Source organism: Orycteropus afer, unplaced genomic scaffold (assembly GCF_000298275.1).
Source record: "Orycteropus afer afer isolate SDZICR_OR568_19922 unplaced genomic scaffold, OryAfe1.0 scaffold00072, whole genome shotgun sequence".
Lineage (NCBI taxonomy): Eukaryota > Metazoa > Chordata > Mammalia > Tubulidentata > Orycteropodidae > Orycteropus > Orycteropus afer.
Genome location: NW_006921659.1, coordinates 9,904,528 through 9,932,045, shown reverse-complemented (window position 1 = coordinate 9,932,045; position 27,518 = coordinate 9,904,528). Strand labels below are relative to the sequence as shown.

The following is a 27,518-nucleotide window of genomic DNA, read 5'->3' as shown; positions in this document are numbered from 1 at the left end:
TCTTACAATGGCTATACTTCATAACTGGGTGGCCTAGTTATTTTAAGTGTTACTGTGTTGTGCTATCTGCCAGTGGATGTATTAGAAACATCAGTACTTACTCATTTCACAAAGAGAACTGTTTTTGCTTTTTTAAATCTGGCTAATTCATATAATATAACTTTGACTAAATATTCTTAATGATTAAATATATTATCATTAAAGTAATTTCTTCTCAATATTTTAATGTAACTTTGAGACCCAATATCAGTGGTATAGTACCATAATTACCTTCTCATGAGAGAATAGTCAAATAAATTCATCCAGAAACACAATATTGTGGATGTACAGTAGGTTAATTTAAAATTTTTAAAATGGAATTGTTCATGCATTTGGGACCTTTTGGCTACATCTAAATGATCTTCTCAGAATGTTTTTAAACTAATGTCCTTTAATAGGAATAAAAGGCAAGATTATGCCAATTGATTATCTAATTTTGGTTTTGATGAGCTAGGTGAATTTTAAACTGTTTTTTAAAAAAGTTTACAGGTCACTTCACAGAGTCAAAACCTAGGTATTTTATTGCTTTCTAATGAGCCATTAAGCTGAAGAAGAGGCAATTAAATAGGCAATTAATGTAGTACTGATTTGAGCTCTCTGATTTTAGGTTTCTCAGAAGATGAGGTCATTCAACAAGGTTTCATCAGCCCCAGGTTAGTCTTTTCTTTCTTTCCTCCTCCTTCATTTTCTTTTTCTTAATTATTATACTTAACTAATGTTTAAAAAGATTACTAGAGCATATGAGAAAAGAGAGCCTTCAGGAATTCTGCATCATGACTTTATACTTTGGCAAGATGGATACCATGTGTACTCCTGATCACTCTATCTATTTAAATTTAAGACTTGTATCCCCAGCAGAAGTCCATGGTTAAAATCTTCTGATTAACTCATTTTTCCTCTTTGATTTTGCAATACTGGATTTTGTGATTCCCTTTTCTATAATTCATGCAAGAAAGAAATTAGAAATTTAAATGCTTATGTAGATGAATGAAAAGAATTTGTGGTTTGTTCATTTCTGTAACTCCCTTAGAAAATGGGAACTTACAAATATCTATTTGCTTAATTTAAAAAAAGATTTGGTACTGTTTTCAACAATTTACCTTAACATAAATAGCACAATGTAGTATATTAGATGTTTTCTAAGGAATTAAGGAAGTTCCTTATTCTAGGCAAGTTCTGTTTATTTTGCTCTTCATGGACATGGGTCAGAATTTATTTCTTATTATCATACTGCAAAAATGTGTAATTTGGACCTTTAACATTTTTAACTGACATTTGAAATAAAAATATTTTCTTACTGAAATTAACTTAAAACAAAACTAATTATTCGATAATAATTTTATTTTACAATAATATATTATGATGACTTCTGCCCTGATAAATTTAATATCTGGGTTCTGCAATTAACTAGTATTACTTTGAAAATACATAAGCTGAAATTTGGCAAAAATTTATGAGCATTAATAAGCAAATACAGGTAAAATGATGTTTTTCTATTATTAGGCTTATCAAAGTGGAATTGTAGGTAGCAAGAGGAAAGCAGTAAGGATCACAAGTTTTAATGAGGAAATCATGATAACTAGTGGTTAAAAGCAATGGGTATTGCCATTTTACAAACACTTTACCATTTTCTAGAAAGAATCCTTTGACATGAAGATGATACTATGAGTATCATGAAAAAGAAGATTTTGAAAAGTGGCTCCAATGTCTTAATCTACCAACTGGTTTCCCCTTGTTATTGATTGTGATTCTTCTCTGGGGACAGCCCAGAAACCTTCATCTTTTCTTTTGGGAAATGATGTTAACACCAATGTGTTAAGTGACTGCAATAAAGTTTCATGTCTGTGTTTCCTTGTAATGAAAAAGGGGGGTTGGGGGAGAAGGTACTACTTTCACCAAGAGAAAGGTTAATTCTAGAGATTACAGTAGTAACTTTACAGCCTGCCTTTTAAGATGAAGACTTTGAACATCAGTTTGTCTAGTCTCCTCCTGTTTTCAGATGAGGAAACTGAGGCCTGAAGAAGTTTATAATTATCCCGAGGCCACAAATTAATAAATGGGACCAGAATTTTGGCCTCCAATCTCCAGCTAGATGCCTTTTCTCCACACATTGCTTTTGACAAGAGCATCTTTATGAGTGTTTCTTCTCTCTTGCCTCATATTTTTACTCTCCTACTATTTTTCTTCCTTTTCATTTTCAATATACCGGTACCCCCCCAAAAAAAAAATAAATGTTGAAAAAGTACCTAGAAGACAGTGCACATTCTCACTCTTATTTCAGTTGATTATTTCCTTTGATGAGACTAAGTCTTAAAAATAAATTTTCATTCATTGCTCTGGGGGAGGAAGGAATAATTTGTATTTTACATTATTTACTGTCTCTATACAGACTCAGAATAGTTACTGCAAAAATATCTTTAAATCCTGAAACTTAAGGAGTATGTTCCCATGTTTAGTGTCACAGGTGAAAAATAGTAATTTTCATTTCTCAAACAAAACATGAAGCTTCCTTTTGTGACATTCTGGGCAAAGTATTGTAATGCTTTTCACTAACAGATTTTTGTATTGTCCTACTGCACTAATTTAATCATTTTAAAGAAGTATTTGTTGAGCACAGCTTAGGAAACATTTGAAATGAGTCATCACATAATTTTAATTTTTCATATGTTCTTAACAGGATTTTTTTTTTTTTTTTTTTGCTATTCTAGTAGTTTAAAAATTTATTTCTAATGAATGTTGGTCTTAAAATAATGCCCCTTTTCCGAATTAATTTTGTTGCTTTTTATACTCTGCTGAAACATAACTGACCACAAAGAAGGAAACAGTTGCAAATACTTGTTCTTAGAAATAAAGAGCCAATATGTCGGGAAAACTTTTTAAAATTATGCTAATTATTGTTTGTATTTCTATAATTTTACTTATATTTGGGAAATGTGCTAAGACATTTAAGGAAAAATTTTAAGAGATTTTTACAGCTGAGTAAAAATTCTCAAATTGGACTTTTTAACAATTAAAAATTAACAGTTGTGTTAGCCAGAGCCTTTTGCTTCTAGATCAGAAAATTAAGTGAGATGAGAACGGAATTTTGCTTTTCGGAAACAAAAACAAAAGGTCCCAGTAGTCTGTCATATAGTATTCTGTGCTATAGATAGATCAACGCACCCAGTGGGAAACTCCTATCATTCGACTCCATAATTGTAAGAATTTCTAGCAAGTTATTTAACAAGTAGATGAGTGAAACGCAGTGGGAGGAAATCTAGCACAGTTTGCCCAACGTGCAGGTTGGCAGCTTTTAGGCGGGAAAGATCACGCCACGGCCAGAGAGCGGGTTCCCTAAAGTCGCCGCGGTCGCCTCCCGACCCCCTTCCTGCCGAGGGCTTTTTCTGACCCTCCGAAGGCTCCCTGTGATGTTTGCTTGACTTCCCGAAAGGAGGGCGCCAGGGATCCGTTTGAAGATAGCCCCATTTTAGGCTTGCGGGGGGGTGTGTGTCATTTTCTTGGTTTCCCCGATCCCCCTCCCCTTGACTTCACTAATATAGATAAAGGCATTAACTTGTAAGTGCTATGTGTCTGGAAATGCAGTGAAAATAGTTCATTATGCCCAGTGTTTTTTGCCATAGTAGTAGGGGCAAAGATTTATTTTCTTTGGTGTTCTTGGGGACAAGATGACAAATGTAAAACTCTTTTAATTAGTGAGAAATCACCAGCCTTCGTTGGAGTGGTTCGACTTACCAAGAGGAGGTGGTGATGTGATGCATAAAGGGGAAGGTGACTGAGGAGAGAAAGGAGAGAGGAAGTTTCAGAGGCGGGAGCTGGAGGGAAAGGGCAGATCTGCTGGCCTCGGGGGTCTCGGCGACCCTGGGGCGCGCAGCGTGTCGAGGCAGCCGGCCGCGAAGGCAGGGCTGGGGGCTGCAGAGCCCGGCCTTATTTGCGGGGAGGAGAGGACGGGTGGAGTCGCTGGCCGCAGTGCCACAGCCCCTCCTCCTAGTTTTAAGAAGAACCAAACCATTGTTTCTGCTTTAAAAGAAGTCACTCAGTGCTTATAGTTGAAACAACGACGGTGGGCTCTGGCACCTCTTACGGCTCAGGCATTGTACTATTGGAACAAAAAATGGCTGAGAAAATGTGGACTTCGTTGTTGAAATGGAGAAAACTAAGATTGTGATACCAACAGGCATGTGATAGGTTATTTCCTTGATTTCTCCCTTCCCCCCAGTGCGCTGATGAGTCTGTAGCTACTTGAACTCATTTTAAAGACATTTTGAAAGAAGTATGATAAATCAAGCTACTAAAATAGTTGGTTCTCACAGGTATAAAACATGCGTTTTGAGTCAAACGCAGGTTCTTTCTAGTACTAAAACCAAGTAGGAAATGAGAAAAAAATTGAAACCAGAAGACTTCAGGAAGGTGACAAATTGGAAAGCATTCTAGGAGACTCATAGGACTATTTTATGTGAAAGAAGACCCCTATGAGCTTTAAGAGATTATGGTCAGTTTATAAAAGGATCTCAGACTCCAAAGCCTTGGGGTGGGTGGGGGGTGGAAAAGACAGTCTAAGGCAGTGCCATAGCCCAGCCTTGGTGAGTTGGTATTTTCTCCTCCTCCATCTCTCTTCCTTCTCTTCTTCCTTGCCCTCCCTCTGCTTTTTCTCTGCTCCTCCTGGCTTCCTTCCTTCCCCCAAAGTTTGCTTGCCTTTGCCTTAAATTCTTTGTGAATGAATTTTAGAGGATTTCTCAGAGTTCCCAGTTGGAAAAAGCCTTCTACACAACTTGAAAGGCTGATGTCCCTCTCAGGAAATGAATGAGTCGATAACCTCTGACACCAGTGACCAGTCCAGTGAACCTTACCTTAATTCCACTAATACTAGAGGCTCCCAATCAGGCAAGACTGTGAATCTCATAACTATGCTATCCAATGTGGTTCGATTATGGTATTTCACACGTTTTATCTGTGTATTGATAGATTTTAATTTCGTCAAATTTAACAATAAACAAGGATTCAAAATCCACCCATGTATTGTGTTGATGATTTCATAATGATTAAACTCGTTTCTAATTAAAAAAAAATTTATAGATTAAATATTGTTTACCATAAGTGCATGTCAGTAACAAAACTAACCCATATTGACTTGTGGATTTTATGATTAATTACTTACACATAAATAATAGCACTTCACCTTAATTTAGAAAACTTTTTACAGACTATTTTTCTTTGGTATCAGATGTTGATTTTTAAAAGTAATCTACTCTTTAATATAAAATACGAAAACTGCACAACTAATTTTATGAGTTTTTCAATTTTATATTTAATAAAATGTTTAACTTGTTATGTCATTGTTAAACTTACTCTATCATAGGTCAGTGTAATCTGTTGATTTCTAATTTTATAAAATGCCTAATCAATGTCTTGTTAGCATCACCCAAATCACAATAAAAAGTTATTTTAAAAATGATTTGTTAGCACAATTTTTTTCAGATGCCTGAAGCTTTTGTTACAATAGCAAAATGGTTTGTGTTGTTGAAGTTTTTCTTTCCTCCTCCCCAGCTAGTGCTTATTTCCCCCAAAATAAATAAGCTTAGTCCCCTTTCCTGAAAAACAAAAGAAACAGACGGAAAATCTTCTCAAATTGATCAGCCTTGATTGACGCCTTTGCTCACAAACAGCTGAATATAACTTCTGTTTTCACTAACATCCATGTATTTCAAATCTCAATCAATTAGTATAAATTTATATTTAGTTGTTTAATATAGTGGAGGGGGTGTAGCAAGGTATAGTATGTCCGTTTTTTCGAAACCTTTCGATAGAGAATCCCTACATTTTGGTTTGTGTGAAACAGTGTTAGAGTCAGGAATGTGAACGTGTTTAGAGACCGGGTGGGGGAGATTGCGGCCGTGGTGGGGGAGGGTCAACTCTAGCTTTGCTGAAGGGAAGTGGTATCTGTACAGTTTCTCTGTAAACTGCTTGTTTAAGAAAACGGGGGGTGGGGTGGGGGAAGAAGGGGGGTGCGTTTTAATGTTTCAATACGGGTGATATTTTATATTTTCAAGGAAATGTGGAAATAAAGCGTTTCTTACCAAATTGTATTATTCACTGGAGTGTTCGTTGAGGGAGGTAATATTGGCATCAGCATCTAGGAATCAACAATGGTTAGAATAACTAACCTAATTTGAAAGGTAAAGGGTAAGCATTTTGAAAGTGGGGGCGGGCCAGTCAAGGGATGGTAGAATCCTAATCCCTGGTGAGATTTTCGTTTATTCGACTCTTCTGGCCACTGATAGTGGACCTTTAAGATATCAGGGTCCAGCTAATAGGACACCGATGTACCTTTTTCTTGGTGCACCCCGCTCCCTCCCTCTCCCCACCCAGCCTCGCGCCTGCCGGTGCCCCGCCATCCCTTTCTCTGGCTCTGCAGCCGCTCCTGGCGGCTCCTCTTCACCTCCCCTGCCCGGCGCTCCCCTCCCCCTCCCTGCTCTGCGTTGTCTTGCTCTTGGGGAACAATCGCCACTGATTGAGGTTCACTCTATGTTAGGCTGGAAAACTGGGCTGTTATTTAGGAAGTCATTAATCACATCTCCTCCCCCGGAAAGAGATGGCGGAGAAACCTGTGAAGTACAATTCCTCACCAACCCCCTCCAAAATGTTCGGAAAAGATAAACCTAAACACAATTTGACTACATGAAGGTGATAGCGATTTTCCGGTAGGATTTTTATTTAAAATTTGAAAAATTTCAGGGAACAATACAGAATTATGTGCTTTCGCCTCTTTGTAGGTGTATGTTACCATTATCTAAAGTTTCATGAGCATGCAATTATGTTTAATTAGCTCTTTTATAAATTATATATTTTCTTTTCAGAATTGAATTAAATATGAAATTAGCGTCCCAAGCAGGTTTACTCCTAGTGTGCAGTTGAATTCTTAGAGGAAGAAACTACGTAACATCATTTGCTTTATTTAAATGACTTCTTTCTTAAATGAGATTGAGACAGGCTTGTGTGTGAGGCACGCGTTTGCAATATATGACTGTGCCGTTTTTTCTAAACCGACAATTCACAAGGAACCTCCATTGTGTTTAAGTAAAAGCAAGAAATCAGCATTCTGATTTATCGTAAAGAAGCGTCCCAAATTGTCTTTAAGATAACATGTTTGAGTTTTTCTTGTTCATTCATAAATTATTTTGATGTCAGCATAGATGAAATGGCGATTGGTTATCTCTTCCTCTTGCCAGCCCCTTAAGGATCCGAGGTGAAATTAGTAGCGAGAAAGCATGTAATTGACAAAGTCACGTGTGCTCAGGGGGCCAGAAACTGAAGGAGAGAGAAGCGAAAAAAATCAAAAGAGGGAAAGCACATAAGACCATGCGAGCTAAATTTGTGATCGCACAAAATCAAGATGTTAGATTGATGCAGAAGATCACTCCGTTCCAAAAGGAAAGTTTTCATCTCACGAGTTTGGAGCAGAGGGCCGGTGGGGCAACATGGCCGAAGGTTAATTTTCTTTTCTATTGTTTTACTGTGATTTTCTTTCTTCCTTTCTCCCCCTCCCCCTCTCCCACCCCTCTTTGCCGGTTCCCCCTTCCCCTTTTACCCCAATACCGAGCCTTACCCCCACCTCCTATCGCGCAATGGGGCTTTCTGCAAACCTATTGTTATAGATCTCCAAAAATGTTTTGTACCGCCCACAGTGATTCACAACTTGAAAAGCTTTCAGGGGGCTATTGTTTGAATTGTTTGAGTGTGATTAAGCGCAGTTTCAGTTAGTGAGCCAGGAAAACTTTTATACACCTGCACCCTCCCCCACTCCACCCCAACTTTAATTGAAAGTTATTGGGGGGAGGGGAAAGCACATTGCAAATAACCCTGCATTCGCTGCTCCTGCTGCTGCTTGGGCATTAACTCGTAGTTGTAACCATCTTCACGATTTCTCTTTCCTCCTCGTGCCCGCCGGAGAGAATAGTTTCGCTGAAAATTTCTCTTTGTAAATGGGATCAGTGTTAAATCAGCAATATGCAAGTAAAGTATCGCGCGTGCTGTACTGTAATATGTGGCTGAAAATGAAGTTAAATGAAAAAGTACACGTATGTACAGAAACGTGGAAGTTGCTGTGATCGATAAAGCAGTTTGGCACCCCTTCCCCTGCTTCCTGATTTTTAACCATTTTGATTTAAAATATTGTTTTGTAGAAGAAAATTAATAATTTACTATTTTTTTTCCCACCTCTTCTTAGCCTCTATCCACCCCAGCCCCCAGCATTTTTTCCCCCTCTCCTTCAATGAACACTGTAGGAATATAGACTGACTGACTGTTTTTGTCCTGTTCTGTCTCAGGCGGGGCAGGCAGAGGTGGTGGAGAAGAGCCCGGGAAGCTGCCGGAGCAGGCAGAGGACGAATCCCACGTTTTGCACGGAACTGGCCACTGTAAGTGGTTCAATGTGCGAATGGGATTTGGTTTTATCTCCATGATGAACCGTGAGGGAAGACCATTGGATATTCCAGTCGATGTATTTGTACACCAAGTAAGCCAAACTTTTTTCTCTTCTTTTTCCATGTGAAGTCGTTGATCAGTATTTGTGTCAAAGGATGTACCATAATATCCCCTTAGGTACACTGAAAGACAGAATCTTTCTTAAAATCACAAGTTAATCCAGTTTTTAGTGTTCTTATGGGTTCCTTCCTAGGTAATCTTTTCCTGAACAGAAAATGAAATCTTTGAAATTTCACTACTTGCATGCTGGCTGACTTTATTAATATTTCTCTTCATTTGGCAATGAAATCGTGGTAGTATGGTTACAATATACTTTGTCTTCTATACCAGATGAAAGAATAAAGGCACAGTGATCATTTTGAGGTTAACAAAAGATTGCTGTTATAAGAAATGTTTACTTCTCTTTATATAGTGGTGGGTACCTCTAGTTATAGTAACTCCCTCTCCTATTTCATCCCTGCCTTCCCTGTAGTCGTTTGAAGATCCAATGAAAATAATTTGATTTCACAGTAAAATAGAGTAGAACACTGTTGGCATAGTATGTTTTTGAAAAATTGTGAGAGGGGAAGCTTGGTAATCAAACGTTTTAGAAATGTGCTCCCTATGTAGGCATAGGTCCAAGGATACTGTCTCTTTAAGAGACTGAACTGAAAGGAAAAAAAAAAAAAAAAACATGTGGCCAGAGGCGGCTCTAGTTTGTGTGTTTAAAATGTGCCAGTCTGCTACTGGGGGTAAATTTCCACCGTTGCTTTTATCGTGCTGTAATTTTTTAAGATTCTTCAATATGAAACAGAATGTCATTGGTTCTCATTTTCAAAATTTTATTCACGAGAAAAGAAATTAATGCCTTTTCCCCATTCATTTCTCTCAATTGCTTAATGTCTTTCTAGGACAAAAGATATCTAGAGCTTGCAAGTTTGTTTCATTGAAAGTAGTTAAATATAAATTCTCACTAATGAATTAAAAGATAGAATGAGTGTTTAAGACTAATGAGGTTTATTTTGGTTTGACATCTAATTTATAAAGAATTGAATGAAAGGCTATTAATGGTACAGGCTGACTGATAACAAATACATGCTGGAAATACTTAGTATATTTGCAAAAAAAAAATTATATAATTTATTTGAAACTGTGTTGCATGTTCCTGGTGATAGTTACCCTGCTGTCCCCCAAGGAATACCATCTTCAAATTAAGTATATAAACAATAGAAACATATGAAACCATTCTGTTTTGATCTGTTGTTCTGTGGTCCTTAGTAGCTTCCTGACCTTGCTGTGTGGTGTGTGTTTTCCTTTCCTCAAGGCCTGGCCATCATTATTGGCTGTTTACATGTGGAAGGATCAGCATAATCTGTGAATTGAAACAGGGTTTAAATATATAAATAGAAGTCCCCATACAGGCTACTGGATTTTATTCCTGCTACTTTGTATTGCAAAATGAAGCCACATTTTCTGCTCTTTTCCTCCCAAGACTTGAATGACTAAAATCATTGGCAAATCTATTTTCTCTCAGGCTCTTGCTTCCCTTTGAACCTTCTTTAGGTTGTTAAATTGTACTTTACGATCTCATAAATTTGTTTTATAGATGAATGAAAAAAAAAATAGCCCTCTTCTTCTTTGTCTGATCACACCTTGGTATAATTTGGTTGTCTATGTTTACCTTTTAAAATATTTAAATATTAGATATTTCATTGTTCAAAATTAGTATGTTCAGAATCATGAGGAATCCAAATTTTAGCTTTTTAATGGTTATATGTTAAAAACCATGCTACATTATCAAATTAAAAAAATATAATATTGTTGGGAAAGTTTTCTTTTTTTTTCTTTTTCAGAGATAGCTAACAATTCCTGGAGTATTCAAACTGATTTTAAATATCAGACTTGTTTTAATCTTCTGTTACACATCATATATTTTATTAAAAGGACAGTATTGAAATGATATTTGTGATAATTCTTTTTATATATACATTTATATTCTTCAGAAGAATATATCTAGATATAATCTTTAAAATGATGTGACTAGCCAATAAAATTTAAGTATTAGCATTTTTTAAGTCATGTAAAAAACCAGGGTGGTGATAATCTTTCAATTTAAAATTAGAAAACAACACCTTAAGGATTTTTTAAATTATTATTACAGCATTTCTTTTTTGAAATATGTCTTGGTTTATTTCCAGATAAAACTTAAATTAAGTATCAGTTGCTTTGTTCTTTTGCTTCTTGACTTTGATGCCTACTTAAAAAGATTTTTTTATTTTATATTTGGATTTATATAAATTTTATACAAGCCACATGAATAATTGCTTTGAAGAAGGTAGGCATTTTAGCCAAGCTACTAAATATACCAATTGGATGGTCATAAATGATGTGTACAGGTATCATGTGAGCATCACTTAGAGATTCAAGTTAGAATCCAGGACCATTTTATAAAATTTAAAGAAATTATTATTTTAATTGTCATTTTTTTACTGTAAAAGCATTTTTGAAAGCATAGCCAACCAAGGTTTATGTATAATTATGTTTGATTTTTGCATCCATTATGTCTATGTACTCTCTTGTTATAAAAGAATAAATATGCATTGTAGATAATACAGAATTTTAAATGTTTAAAAGTACCAGTATCAACTAAAGCAATTTTAAGTATATACTATAGTTTTATTATATGTTCAGAAGTACTTATATAATGGGTTTTGAAAAGTATTCTAAAACACATGTGTAATAATATATATTTGGGGTAATAAAATAATAAATGGTTTTAGTTTCTTTAAAATCATATTTAAAAATTCATGCAATGGCAGCCTGGATTTTTTTAAAAAATTTACTGCAAAGAATGTACATCAAAAATACTTCAGTGACTATGAAATGAAGAAGATAATTATATATTTTATGAAAACAGAACCTTACATGTGTAGTTACATAAAATTTTTGCCAGTAATCAACTAAAGCTTTTTGGTTGTTCCTATGATGTCATAAACTCCTTAGAAGGACATTTTTTCATCTTTAGAAATGTTGATAAATACAATGAGATTCTAGAGGCTGAGGATAATGGTGGTTTAAAGTAACTATCTTCATTTGACTTTCTAATGTACACTTGTGAATTAAATGATCATATTTTTATGGATAGGTAATATGAAAAACTGGCCTGTGTTTGTAGTGAAACGAATCTCATCATCAGTAGGGAGTATTTTATTTTAAATAAAATGAAAAGATAGAAATATCACATTTTGTGAGTTTTGTGACACCTGTTTTGACATGTGCCTTAAAATATTTAACAGAAATTTAAAGAGTATGATGATGATTAAGTGTTTAAGTAGATAAGTTTTCTGGGATTTCTTGAGGATCCAAAAAGCAAACTAGAGATTTGTTTCTCAATTGAAGTAAGAGCCTCACACATCAGTGTACCTGGTTAATATAGATTTGAAAGTGTAGGTTCTTATTAAGGTGATTCCATCAATTAAAATATAATTATTTGGAAAGTGCTAATAAATAATATACCTATAAGTATTATCCTCTTTATAAGTTTTTTAAAATTGCATCCATGGTTAGGTTGTAGGATAGCATGCTTAAGTTACCTAGAAAAGCTTGCCTACATTCATGAGAAATTTGTCAAATGGCCAAAAAATGAGTCCTAAGGACTTTTTTTTCTCCCTCAACTACTGTATATGTAAACAATCTGAAGAAGTCCTGTCACTCTTTAGAACTTTTTGAAATACTGTATGCTTTCAGTAGGACTTAAATATTTGATAATATTTTAGAGTTGCGTAATAATTACATACTGGATCTAGTTTAGAGAAGGGCAATCTTACCCAATAACTACCTCTAGACATTTGTTTCCATGTAAGTTTTTCTTTACTTAAATTTTGACATTTACTTCCAAGTCATTATTTCTCCTAATAAGATAAAATAATCATTCGAACTTTATTTTGTTTAGGGGAAAAATAGAATCCATTCTCTTTATTGAGCTCTCCTTGGTTCATTTGCACAATAATTTCTTCACATGTTGGGTTTATACATATTTTGAACTCTTTGCTATCCAATATGATATAAAATATCTTCCACATAAGTGTGTTTCTTTGAGTTCACAATGTGTAGAAGTGTATTTTTTCCATAGGAGAAGAGCAATCTCAAAATGACTAGTTTAGCTGCCATTACTCAGAAGGCTCAAATATTTATCAATAATTTGGTTTTGAAATCTTTTCCCTTTCATGTACTGGTATTTTCTTCTTAGGCTCTTTATTTTTGATTTCTGTTTTTATCTTTAAGGCTAATATAAATTTCCATATTACAAATATTTTGTATGTTTTATGTGCCTTTTATTGCTTTGCTTAAAAAACATCTTAAGGAACTTTCAGAACAGAAGAAATAAGAATAAAGTATTACAACTCATTAATGTGTTGCAAATTCTAACTCATAGAGATGCTAATGTACAGAGTAAAACTACCTTATAGGGTTTCCAAGGATATAAATCTTTTCAGAAGCAGATTGCCACATCTTTCTACCACTGAGTAGCTGATGGGTTCATTCATACTGCTGAGCTTTTGGTTAACAGCTGAGTGCTTTAACCAGTGCACCAGTATTATAACTGAGATAAATTTAATGCATTATTATTAGCAGTATGGAATATGATAGGCATTTGGAGATGACTAATAATTAAATCTAGAGAAACATGAACTAATTATTATAGACATTTTAATCAATTGATGTAGCATAGAAATTGTGCCTCAATGTTTTAAATACTAAGTAACTGAATAATTTATGAAAACAAATTTACTTCAATTTGTTCATATATTTAATGGCTTTTTATAATATTTTTTAATCATATCCACATTTTTGTCATATAATTTACCATGAAAATATTTTCTGTATTTTTTTTCACATTCAGAATGAATGACAATTATAATTAGGCTTTGGAACAATTTAAAGTGTCAGTTTAAAAAATTATTTAGCTACAGCTAAAAGAAGGAAAAATCTTAGAAATTTTAAAATGTGATCATGTAATATTTACAAATAGTTTAAAAACTGAGTTATGTATTTTAATAGTTTATAAATAGTTCCTAAGCTACCAAATTTTCAAGATGATTTGCTTAGTTCACCAATTCTGAAGAAGTCAAAACTAAACACTTTAATCATAAAATTACATCCTTAGCTGTTTAAATCAAAATTTTATAAAACTTTAATTCTAGCCCTAAAGATATTGGGTATTCCTCTGATTTTCAAGTGATGGTGCATTTTCCAAACTCTTCTTTCTGTACTTCCAAAAAGAGATTCTTATTGTCATCCAATATAAACTTGAAATGTGTGTTAAGTACATACTTAAGACATAGTCTTCCTTCCTCATCTTAAGACATGTTTTGACATGTTTTAAAGATTATTGGTACAATTCTTCTATATATTTTTTCTTACTTATTTTTATTCACAACAAATGAAGGCAATAAATTAAAGAATTGTTTTAAGAATAAATTTAATAGGCATGGCAAACTACTTATAAGCACTAACCTTAACTTCTTTAATTTACCTTTAACTCCTCCAAGAGTTTTTAGGTTTCGTAAGGTTCACCAGAGTTAATTAAAAACTTCTTTGGTACCTACACTCAACATGGTGGATTAAGAATTGAGTGCTTCGTTGTAAATGATATTGTTTTGTGCTGCAATGAGTCCATATTATTTGAATTTAGTTTAAGTCTTCCTGCTCAGAATTTATATACATATTTGTAAATAATTTTATATTTATTAATAAGCATTTCTTTTGGTATTGTGATTAAGCAAAATTTGGTAGTTTAAAATGTGGTATATTATATTTGTATTACAGTAAAGTTTAAAAGCTAATATTCATGTTTTTGATCAATTAAACTGGAAATTTATTACCTTATATATAGTAATTTATAGATTTAATTTGCTACTAAATATAAAATTAATAAAACATAGTTATTTTATTATTAGCAATTGTTTATACCTTGAGGAATTTCTTCCTGAATTTTAAGGATAAAAGTTCAGCTTGTTCTAGGTTATGATATTATAATATACATAGTTCATAAGAGACTTGAATGATTTATATTTATTTAAAATAATAATAACATCTAATATCAGAAACATTGATAATACGATCACAAAAGTATATTGCAGATCAAGGAGGTACATTTAGAAATAATCTTGTAATGAGTATTCCCCCAAATATGAAAAGGTGCATTTTGGTACGTCAGGGTTCATCTTCTCTTTTATCTAAATAACAAGTTAGAAGTTAGTCTGATATCTGCTTTTTTTTTCTTCCAATGTCTAAGTATTTGACAATTTGAAAATGTCTTGAAAAATAAGGTTTATAGATAATTGACAGATTTGTCTCATATTTCATTCTATGATCAGCTGCAAACTGGAGTAATAATAACGTATCTTTTTAGGTTGCTGTGAAGAGTAGAAATAATGCTCTATCAACCCTCTAGCAAGTGTGTGATGAATGAATAAATGAAAATGTAAACCGCTCTTTGTCACACAAAAGTCATGGTTAAGCTATTTTCAGTGATGTCTTCACGGTGGAAAATAAAATTGGTATGGTCTTTTATGTACTTTCCTTAATATTGGGAAAAAATGAATTTATTAATAGATGAATTTCCCATTTCAGTGAACTTCAAGACTTTTTATTATAATTTTATGGTATAGAATATTATTTAATATTGTTTAAAATATCAGAATATAAACCAAGGCTTAGAAATAATTTTTTTATACAGATGTTTTTTGTTCTAATTGTTTAACTTGTGTATTCAGGAGTATGTATCCAACTTGTATAGATGACAGTATAAGCTAGGAAAAAAATATTGTTTTAAATAGGTCTGCTGTAATGACTTAATACATATTGTTATATTGTATTAATAATTATTTAATCTCTTCAACATTGTATAGTGTGGTATAGACTTAACAGATAGACCTGTATTCAGATCCCAGTTTATTATATGCCTATGAGGGAAGTAAGTTACTTTGTCATTGTCTCAGGATCTTATAAATAGGGGACAAAACTACTACCTGCCTTGTATAGGAATATTTTGAGGATTAAATGTTATTATACATGGAAAGCATTAATACAGAACTTGGAAGACAGTAAAGACTCAACAGATATTTTTTGTTCATAGTTACATAGAATAGGTAACATGGTATAGTGAGGGGAAAACATTGGAAAGAGTTTCAGTTTGACTCTGCCACTTTGGTGAGTCAGATTTTTGGGAAGTCACTTCCTAGGAGGCTCAGTGTTCTCTTGTAAAATGTGCTCAATAATACCTTCATTTACTATTTGAGAAGGTTATAGTAAGGGCCAATTGAGGTAACATACATGAAAATGATTTTAAAACTAAATATATCATTATGGTTTTAATCTTTATTTCAAGCACTATAGTTTTATTAATACTTTTACCATATAAATGATTGGCAGAATTTCAAAAAGATATTTAATGTCATTTAAAAATTTTTTGTCTTATTAGCTTTATTGAGATACAATTTACATACAATAAAATCACTAGATTTCAGTGTACAAGTGACCATTTGTAGTCAATCCTTCTCCTTACTCCCACCCTTGAAGAGAAGGGACTCAACTGTCATGTATGATTATTGATGTGTCATTTTAACTGGTTAACTGCTGTTATGCATTTTAACTTTGTTTCATTAGACATAGTCTACAATTCATTATCCTTTATCAAACATGGTCCACATTTATTTTCCTGGTTTGCTTCTCTTTAGTTATTTATAACTATTCTGGAAATTACCTTTACACCTGTAGTTTCTGTTTGTGAAAGAGATTAATCAGCATACATTTTCCTAATCTTTGGTCTTAATTTCATTTCTCCTTATGGTACTATTTTATACAATATAAATTAACTGCTATGTAAAGGGCATAATTAGGACTTATTGATATTCATATTTCTTGCTGGAAATTTATTGAGTTTCTCAACCGGATTTTTGTATAAACTCTTAAAAGTGTAAAAATTGACAAGATGGATTATTATTATAGAAAAGTATTTCAAGAAAATTTGTGGTTCAGTAATTTATTCAACTAATTTTTATTGATCATGTACTTAAAGTAAAGCACTATTGGATGGTAGATTTAAGGGATCAGCCTTGTAGCATGCTATATTTTTTGTCTATTTGCTTTTTTAGCAAACTTAATGAATTCTTTTCCTAATTAATTCTCCATCTTATACAAGGTATGAAAGGAAAGGATCCTTTTCCTGTGTACTATTTGTGCTACTCATTTTCATGTGAAGTTTAATTATGCAACCTACCAATTGATTACATTTAAAAAAGTGTTACTTTTAAAATTATGAGCTAAATATAATAATTTCTCAATAATTTGGAAATATATGGTTTTCTGATGTCCTGAGAAGCTATCTTTCTTCACTACTACTTAGAATCACATTATTTTATTGTGCTATTAGTAATATACTTAATTTGTTAATTGTAAGGTTTCTGCTCAGTTTTATTGTGCTGTAGGATATAAAGACTCCATGTAAATTTCAAATTAGTTTTATTTTGGCCATCATTTGTTCATGAGCATTTCTATGCTTAAGCCTTGTAAGCAATTCCTAGGCCATTACTAAGAGTGGCTATAATGTTTCCAGATTCTGTAATACCTCACTTCTTTTGTTTTAACATTTTATTCAAATATGTTATTTTTATCCTCAGCTTGATCTGTGAAGAAAGTTTTACGACAAAGAGTGTATTTATCACTTTAAATTTTTAATATACCATTGATAAATTGTAAGGTTTGGAATGAATTATATCAGCTTTTTTTCCCCTAAGGTATACTTTTAATAATACATAATTTTGCCTACTAGTATGGAGACACTAGTACTTAGAAACTAATTCTACTTTTTAGCAATTTCTTTAAATAGAATAGATGATATGAAGAGACACATGCTTAACCTGGTTCAGTGTAAGCCATACATTTAAAAGGACAAGAAAGAAATTAATCTTTTCAAAATGTAACAGGGGAAAAAAAATTCTTATTAGAGTTGCTTAAACTGTGAGTCAGAACTTCAATCATAGCATTGGCTTCATGCTTTGAGCTCTCTAATGAAAATTTTTTTTGTTGAATGCTAAATTGGGGGTGGGGGGAGTTGCATTTGCATGTTTGCCCCTTTCTCTGTTTCCTCCCCCAATCCATTGAAGAATTTTGAATGGGGAGGAATTTGCACCCTTTGGCTCAGGTTGCAGACCCACTTGATCAAGCCAGAGAAGCTAGGGTCAGAACTATTCATCTCTTATCTTTTCCTTGGACCACTTGGAAATCCTACTTTCTGCTTTGTAAAAATTCTCTTTTTACTAGACTTAAATAAAGCCTGGGGTCTAAGGCTTTAGTGGCCATATTAACTCATGTTTGATTGTGATTCTAGATGGCCTTATTTCATTATCTTAGAATTTTTCAATGCATTTCAGCTTATTGATGTATATAGTTTTATTTGAATCCATATTATTTCATATGGTCTTTAAGCATATCCTGTTGGTAATCAAAGTTTGCTGTTGCATATCAGGTTGAGATTTTACACCTTTTAAATGCAGTGATCAGTTTTAAAGTAAGTTGAATTAGTTTATTTGAATCTGATCTATAAAAGCTCGGAAGTATTTTATTTTGATATGTTTTATTTCCAGCCTTTGTGCTGACACTTAAAAACTTGACTTTATCAATAATAGCACAAGTTTATGAGCTGTACGAATAATGGTGTAAAGACTTTAAATTGGGACCCAGGTTTAAACAAACACAAAACACTTTGTTCTTATCTCAGCATCCTTTAAAAGTATACAACTCTAGTTCAGGACCTTAGGACCACCCATCACCCTGGACATTGGATACTCCTATTTATTCAAGAGGCTTGTGAAGTATCTCAGTGCCAGTGGGGGATGGTGTGTGTGTATCTACGGATGGGATCTCAGTTAGGTGATTTTATCCCAACAAAAGCAGCAACGTTGTTTATAAACTCAGTAATATCCCTGCAGAATTTTCTAGTTGTCAAACCTAACTTAACATTAAATGCTTGCTATTTTATGTAAGTACTAGTTGCATTTTTCACATTTTTGATGCTTTAAGAAGGTTAAAGTGGGCCCCAGTTAAGATTAACCTCAATCCATTACAGCTTTTTGGCTTGCAGGCCCTTACTCATTGGCCTTGGATAGCTAATACGGAGGTTTTGTTTCTTCCTGTAGAAAGAAAAGGAAAGAAAACTGTTCCTTCTCTTTCATTGCTCAAGTCATGTGACTTCCCTTTTTGTTAGTCACAGATAGGGTTGAAGTGAATCTCAGACTGAAATCAAAGTTATACATTTATATGAAATACTTGTAGAAATGTGCCTCTTAGGTAATTCATGTGTTTTATGGATTAAAATGAAGTATTTGGTTTGAACAACTATAATTGACATTTATGCTGCTATCTTTGTGGGAAGCCAAATAAAGTTTATCATTAAATATATTTTAAATATAAACAATATTAATCTTTTTATTTATACAGCAATGGTAGTTGAGTAGTGTACTTGTTTTTCTACCAATTGTAGCATCCTTTGAGTTTTCTGAACTATGGATCATTTCTCAGAACTCACATGGTAGGCAAAAGTAGGGATGTAGTTAGGAATGACATTAACAAGGCAAAATTGCTGGTAGGAAAAAAAAAAAAAGTGTTATTCCTCATAAGAAGGAACTCCCTGGATATGCTTTGTGCTTGTCTTCTCTTTTACCTCCAGTGATAAGTGGAGCATGGCTGTGCAGTTAGACAACATGTGTATAAATGTTGGATATTTAGTCCTAATATGGTGATTTAATAATGATGTTATAATTTACTCCGTACTATTTTATGCTTTGACATTATTTTTAATTTGCTCTTAAACTAGTTTTCAAACACTTAGCTTTTATTTTAGTAAACAGTATGACTACTCTTAAGTAATAAAATATTTGAAATATTTTCAAAAGAAGAAAACTCCTTCTCATTGAAGTTTAAAAGTTAGTGTTCTTTGGCACATGACATCTCCATGTAAGTACTTCTAAGAGAAGTCTAATAAGAATATGGCTTTAAAATTTAGTATGCATTTTTATTTAAAGTATTTTATTTACTTCAACAAGATGTTCCATTACATTTTATATAAAATAACATTGTTCATTATATTTTCATAGTCTTGTAGATCTTATAGGACAGTGACATTTGATCCCATGATTTTGCTATCGAGCCAAGGTAATCTAGATTTATAAGTATCTGATCTTTTAGTCCTGTTTTAGGATGAAGGTGAAAGAAATGGAATCATCATTTAATTTTTAGTAGTGTGTTAAGTTATAAGTTTTCTTATATTTAAAAGGTAAATGCTTAAAGAGTGATGGAGGTATGTAGAAAAGCTACGTTAAGCTTCTGTAGTAATAGTGGATTATCTATCAGTTTATCAGTTAGCTATGAAACTTCAAAATATACGATCTGATATGAAGTTTGTATTTCATGAACCGGTCTTTGCTTTCTTTGACATCAAATTTTATAGTAAGTGATTTGTTTGGTGCATACTTTACAATGGAAGGTTTCAGCTATGTTTAGTTAATTAATTTTTATTGATATTTTAATTGATGTTTAAATTGTCACTGAAATTTTACCTTTGAAAAGGTTTATAATACTAAACCTTTCAAATCTGTGATCCTTCTTAACCTACCATTTGGCTAGCAAGGTATTCTTAAAACACTAACAGCCTATTAGTAGCATTTGAACTCTAGTGCTGACATTTATTGTTGAAAGAACCCATTTGGTATCCTAGTGTCACTATGAGTCTAAAGTAAAAAGATTAACAAACAAAGGTCTACTTACAGAATATTGCTACCTGAGTTTTTTGTGTAACACATGCTCTTTTTTTTTTTACTTAACAAAATGGGTATTAACAATGAGAATGTGAGGAGTTTTCTCTTTTATAACTGTGGGTAGAAAAATAATTTTTAAAATGAATTTATTTGCCTTTAAGTGTTGAGTCAAAAGTTTGAGGCTCATCCGAGGAATAACATCATTTGGGATATTTCTACTTGTTTGTATTTGAGTTATTGAAAATATAAAGTTCATGGAGGATTTGGATTCTGGAATTTTTTTTTTTCCTAGATTAACCTTTATTAAACATGGGAAAAGATTTTTCAAATGGTTGAAATATATGAAGGACCAAGCAAATGTGTATATTTGTTTCCATTTCATCCTTTAGTTTATGGTTGGGTATTTACTTTTTAAAGATACTCTGATATTAAAATATCATAAATGATTTTTGGGAAATTGCCTTATTTGTTAACTGATGACCCCTTTCCATTTTCTCTGCTTTTATTTTTTAAAGTATCTAGTTACTATTAAACAATTAATATCCCTGAAGTTAATCCAAAATTTCCTATGAGAGTCAGAATTCAATTTGTATTCAGTTATTCAAATCACTAAACTCCAAACAATTTTTGGGAAATCTCACAAGGCCTTGGATAATGTTTTCAGTGGAATTTTAATAGAATATAAATTCATTGGCTTGATTTATATTTTTTAAATTTTAGCTGTAAATTGAAAAAAGAAATTATTACTACATTATGCTGTCCCTAAGTTATTCCCTGCCCTAACATAATTTGAACTCCCACCAGTAATTACTACTTGTTTTCCCCAATGTGAGCCCTTCCTAAGCTGTCTTTCTCTTTAATCTCCTTTTTCCCTTAATGCCCCACACCCCTTTCAGGAAAGAAGCTACAGGTCCTAGCTCAAGAGAAACCAAGCAAAAGTAATCACTCAGCAGAAAGTGCCTGGTTTCAGCAGAAATAAGCATCATCCCTTGCAGCAGAGTCAGTTGAGAAGAGGTTAATAACAGACAGTAGAGTTTTCTAATTTATTCTAAGTAATTTTAGAATTTATTTTTGATGCAGCTGGATACTGCTACCATTATGAAAAGAGAAGTGTTGTACATCTGTTTAGGCAATTATCAAAGTCAGAGCCAGTCCTTCACATTTCTTTCTTCTCTTAGTTTTGGTTAAATCTAAGTAATTTTCCTAACATTGAAAAAGAATGAGTTCTTACCAAAAGCTTTGAATGGTTGGTTATGGATATTTGCAACATTTACCTGCATTTCTGGAGAAACTATATATGAAATGTTTTAGTCTACATCATTTGTCTAAAGATAATCTTTATGACTAGCATATTTTTGCCTAGAAGAAGGCCTTTGAAATCACAAACTGATTCATAAAATGGACTGACAGTGAAAATAAATTGATATTGATGGAGCTAGATATTTTTTAATTGTTTACTTCCTTAGAGAAACTTCATGAAATATAGATTCAGTGTTGTAAACACGATATAGTGTAATATTGTTGAAGGACCCCTATTGTGCTATAATTTTGCTAGAATTTTTTCATTTTAAAAGACAATCCTTTTGTATTCCGCAGGCATTTAGTTAAATCTCTTATAATATTCATTGACCCTGGTTTGAAAAACTAAGCAATGAAGTCATGGAATTTCACAATTAGTTTAAACAGAATTTTAGAAGTCATAATTTAAATCTCAAAGATAATAAAAGTGAATATTATAAAATATTTATGTTATAGAATTAACTAAAGACATACTGACCTTTTAAAATACTATTTGTTTAAAGTGCAAATATAAAAATTTAACATAACTTTCATTGAGTCACTTCTGAGTGATAACAGCCCTGTAGGACAGAGTGGAACTGCCTCCAGAGGGTTTCCAAGGCTGTCCAGTCCTTATGGGAGCAGACTACCTTGTCTTTCTCCCACAGAGCATTTGGTGTGAACTTTATGGTTAGCAGCCGAGCACTTAACTACTATACTACCAAGGCTAACTATCTTTAAAATAATATAAAAATTATAAATGTATATAATGCTAGAATAATTTTTTAAATGTAGTTACATTATAATCATCTGTTGGTCCAGAACCCTCCTCCGATTAGCAAACATTTGTATTTATTATGTTTCACTGCTTGCTAACACAGAGTTCTTCATTGCTACCTATCCCAGAGGATAGATCCCAGTTTGACACCATTTGATCCTACCTTGTGATAGGAATAACTTCCTTCTAAGAGACTGGTGGGAGCTCAGGTAGCATAGAGCCTAAGGTACTTAACTGCTAACCAGAAGGCTGGCAGTTCAAACCCACCAAGCCACTCCTTGGAAGGAAGGTTGGGCAATCTACTTCCGCAGTGATACTGCTTGGAAACCCAAGGAGGGGTCGCTATGAGTCGGTTCGACTCAATGGCACATAACAGCAACAACAAAAAGACTGGTATACCTCCCTCTGGCAAGGCCTCTGTTGTGCCAACACAAGAGAATCCTTAAGCTACAGCTATACAGTATTGTAGCAATGATTATAATCATAATATCAACAACATAAATTGATAAAATATATCATGTAAGCTTTATAGAGTGCTTGCATGTGCCAGATACTATACTAAGCATTTTATACTCATTAAATTTTAGCAGCTTGAAAGATAAATAGTAATATTATCCCATTTGACAAATGAAGAAAATGGTTTTAAAATGGTTAATTGCCTAGTTTCACATTTGAGCCAGCAGTAAGTCTTCAGAGCACGGATTTCAAATGTTGGCTCCTGCCACAATTAGCTCTTTTAATTCCATACTAATATGCTAAGTGCTAAGTGCTGGATATTTAATTGTGAGCAAAAAGCAAAGGGATTCTGACTTCATGGGGCTTAAAGAAGTGTAGGGAAGACAGACAATCAAATAATCACACAAATGCAGATAAAATGAAAAGTGCTTTGAGTGCTATGAAGAAAATGTACATAGTTTGTGCTATAAGAGTGTGTCAGAGAGATGCCTGACTTAGCCTTGGGGTGAGGAATGCTTCTTCAAGGCAATACATTTGTGACGAGGGATGGAGAATGAGTAAGCAAGGAACAAGGAAGTGTATTAAGAGAATGTGTGACAAGAGGAAGAATGGAACTCTATCGAGCATAAGTGTTATAAAGTGTTGGGATTGCAAAGATCAGTAATAAGTACTTGTCTTCAAGAAGCTTGCAGCCACGTGTGTGTGAGAGATTGTGTGTCCAATGATTTCCACAGAGTGATAACTCCTAGGGCAAGAGAATTAAGGTAGGAAGTACCCATGCTTTTGTTATTGAGTCCGGTTTTACAAAGGAAGATACCTTTTGAGATGAGCCTTGCAAATACCTAGAATTTTGCCAGATGGAGAGGGCATTCCATATTGTAAATGTGCAAAGATGTGGAGAGATGAAAGAGTCTTTGGAAAGGCCAATTTGTAGGTGAGGCACTGGGTGCTTCGTGGGTGGTAGGAATAGCGGAAGAGGGTGGTGGAATATAAAACTCGAGCCAAACCTGGCGCCAGCTTGTGAAGGGGAACATTTATCCTTCTTGGTCCGTGTCACCTTAGACGTTACTGTTTATGAATTTCTGTAAAGTGCTCATATCTCTAAAAGCGTCATTAGCTATTTCTTTTCTGAATACAAATGTAGACTTCTGAGCCTGACATCCAAGCTCTTCATGATCTGGTTGATTCGACAATTCCAATTTTCCCTCTCATACTTCCTATTAAAATTGTTTGCTTTGCTAAGTGGGCCCTGCCATTTTTGTAGATATACCATACATTACTTTATCTCTTCCTCTTTACATAGAACTATCCGTTTCCCCAAATTCCTTCCTACATTTAGAAACCATCGCTGCACATTAGAACCCAGTCCCAAAGTCTGGTCCTTCTTCCTCGGGACCTTTTCCTATCAATCTGGATAGAATTGCTTACTTCCTGCTTAGGAACTCCAAAACTGGTCACTTACCATTGTCCTCTGTTATTTATAGGTTTTTTTTTCCCCCTATTTAATTGTAAACTCTGGGGGTAGAATTTTTTTTTTTTTTTTTATCAAGTTGTGTATGCTTTTCTTATAATTCTTATTCAAAAATATTGAACAGTGAAAAGAAGTATTACATATACATTAGGAACTTCCCTCTATATTCCGTTGGATAAAAAGACATGAATTATAGACAACTGGCTGGATTCAAATTGTTCAAGAGAATATATGCAAACTTTTCTTCTCTGTATTGAGAGAACCTAGTATTTAACTTATTTTTAATTTCCTTCTAATATCTCTTTTAAATAAACCTTGCAGTCTTCTGGGCTTCTCCCCTGACCTTTTTCTTAAATGAGAAAGATAGTGGCTTCTGTGCTACATTTATTACCACAGTTTATTGCTAAGTCTTAAGTATCTGCAGTTTATAAGAGGGGAAGGACCTAACTGTCTAATTCTCTTTTTAAGGTCACAGAATATTGAAACATTAATAAGTGTTTTAAGTGGTGATATCCTTTGTGAAGTGATAGTACATATAGAGAGTGGAGACATTGGAGTGAGAGAGACCTGGCTTTGAATCCCAACTTCAGTGCTTACTGAAAACAAAATTCCAAAACCAAACTCACTGCCTTTGAGTCGATTTTGACTCGTAGTGACCCCCACTAGGTTTCCAAGGCTGTAAATCTTTATGGAGGTAGATTGCCCCATCTTCCTTCCATGGAGCAGCTGGTGGATCTGAACTGTTGACTTTCTAGTTAGCAACCAAATTCCTTACCCACTATGCCAAGGTACTCGACAAAACTGAAGTGGCTAGGTGGCACAGCCTTGGAAACCCAGCAGGGGTCACTATGAGTTGGGAGCATCTCCATGGCAATTGGTTTGTTTTGGTTTTGGTTTATATGTCCCTTGGCAAAGTGAGGGTTAGTACCTTTTCATTCTAAGAACATGGTGTTCTCTTAGCAGCTATTTTAAGTCCAAGAGCTAGAATGTGACTTAAATTAGCTTATATAGTTTGAAAGGAATAATTATTTACATGTCTTCTCTTATCAGAGTCACTATTTCTTTATTCTTTTTTATAATATTTTATTGATTTTTGGTGGCAATGTACACACACACATATATCCATTCATAATTTCTACATGAACATTTCATATAGATAATCCTTAATAAGAGCACATTGCTTAAGGCAAACATTCTTTATTAATCAGGATAATCTGCTATTTAGTTTAGCAATAACCTCATGGGATAGTTTTTGTTCAAGATTTGAAGATTATTTCCAGGCTTTCCATTTGAGGGTTCTCCCAGGCTTTGTGCATCCAGTTAGCCTGGTTTTCATAGGAATTTGAAGTTCTGCTCCACACTTTTCCTCCTTTTTATCAGGATCCATCTGTTGGGTCCTTGATCAACACGTTCAGTAATGGTAGCCAGGCATATCCATTAATTCTTGTGTCGTGGTAAGGAAGGTAATGGTCTATAGAGACAATTCAATTTGCAGTCTATTTCCTTCCTAGGTTTCTCAGAAACACTGTTAGTTTACTTATTTGATTCTTAACTTTACTCTGACTTTATTTTACTTGCTTGGGTAAAACTGCCACCAGTAAGAATTCCTTTTATATGTGGTGTTGCTGTTAGGTGCCATTAAGTTGGTTCTGTCTCACAACCTCCTTATATATAACAGAATGAAATGTTGCCTAGTTCTAAACCATCTTCAGAATTGTTGCTGTGTTTGAGCCCATTGTTTCAGCCATGGTGTCAGTTTCATGGAGGATCTTCCTCTTTTTTCATTGACCTTCTACTTTACCAAGTATAATGTCCTTCTCTGGGAACTGGTCCTTTCTGGTAACATGTCCAAAGTAAGTGAGACGAAATATTGCCATCCTCTTTTCCAAGGAGCATTCTAGCTGTACTTCTTCCAAGACAAATGTGTTTGTTCTTCTGGTAGTCCATACCCTGATTCTCATTTTGGAGGACATGCCTTTCACCCTTCCTTCCTTTCACTAAGATAATGAAAATTTCATGACTCTTCTTTATCCTCCATGTCCAATCAATAATGAGATACTATAATAATTATTTTTTTTATCTCCAAATGCCATACAACTTCCTGTCATCTATACTTGCGTCTTAATGATTAGAGCAGAGTTGCTTGACTGCTTTAGGCTATATTTCTAGAATTAGGAAGGACCTGAGAGTTAGGCAAATCAGACAAAGAGGCATTGGAATTAAAGGTAGACTTATGAGATGATTTGATGTCAGTATCTTTCCGTGGTATACCTGCAGGTATAGCACTTCCCAAAGGGAATCTGGTGGCAGGTAATCTACATCAAGACTTAGCTTTATGAGTTTATTCAACCAGTAATTTTTGAACATCTAATATGTGAGATATACTAATGAGCAAAACAGAATGAATGCATCTCCCTATCTTTTGTGTATTCTATCCCTACTTTAAAAATAGAAACATAGACCAGTCATTAGTGAACACAGAAACTCACTCTTAGGAGAACCGGAATTATAAGGAGCATAACAAGGAAGGACTGTATTTGGGTGGAAAGGGAAGAAAATAAAACATATATATGAGAAGGCAATTCTGACTATAAGTATGAATTCTACAATATTCTAAAAATTTTACTTTAAGATACATATAGTAGTGTTGTTCCAACACTCATCTGTCAGTTTGTCATACTGAGATGGCTTGTGTGTTGCTATGAGGCTGGAGGTTATGCCACCAGTGTTTTGAAAACCATCAGGGTCACCTACGGTGCACAGGTTTCAGTGGAGCTTCCAGACTAAGACAGACTGGGAAGAAGGATGGAGCCGTACACTTCTCAAAGAATTGGCCAGTGAAAACCTTATGAATAGCAGTGAAACATTATCTGATATTACTGCAAAACTTTATGAATAGCCCTGAAACATAGTCCGATATAGTGCCAGAAGATGAACCCCTCAGGTTGGAAGGCACTCAACACATGACTGGGGAAGAGCTGTCTCCTCAGAGTACAGCCTACCTTACTGATGTGGATGGAGTAAAGCTTTTGGGACATCCATTTGCTGAAGTGGCATGACACAAAATTGGAAGAAGCACTTGGAAACATACATTAATAATTGGAACATGCAATGTGTGAACTATGATTCTAGGAAAATTAGAAGTTGTCAAAAATGAAATGGAACATATAAAAATCACTTGCCTGCTAACCAGATGGCTGGCGGTTCAAACCCACCA

At 33.9% G+C, this 27,518-nt stretch overlaps 1 protein-coding gene across 1 annotated transcript in view; it reads left to right on the top strand.

Moving 5' to 3' along the window:
• Window positions 1-658: 658 nt before the first annotated feature.
• Window positions 659-27,518, top strand: part of LIN28B (lin-28 homolog B) — a 223,256-nt gene continuing 196,396 nt past the window's right edge. The window contains exons 1-2 of the mRNA XM_007940850.2: window positions 659-692; window positions 8,364-8,551. Coding sequence (XP_007939041.2) covers window positions 659-692; window positions 8,364-8,551 — 222 coding nt within the window. The remainder of the gene's footprint in view (window positions 693-8,363; window positions 8,552-27,518) is intronic.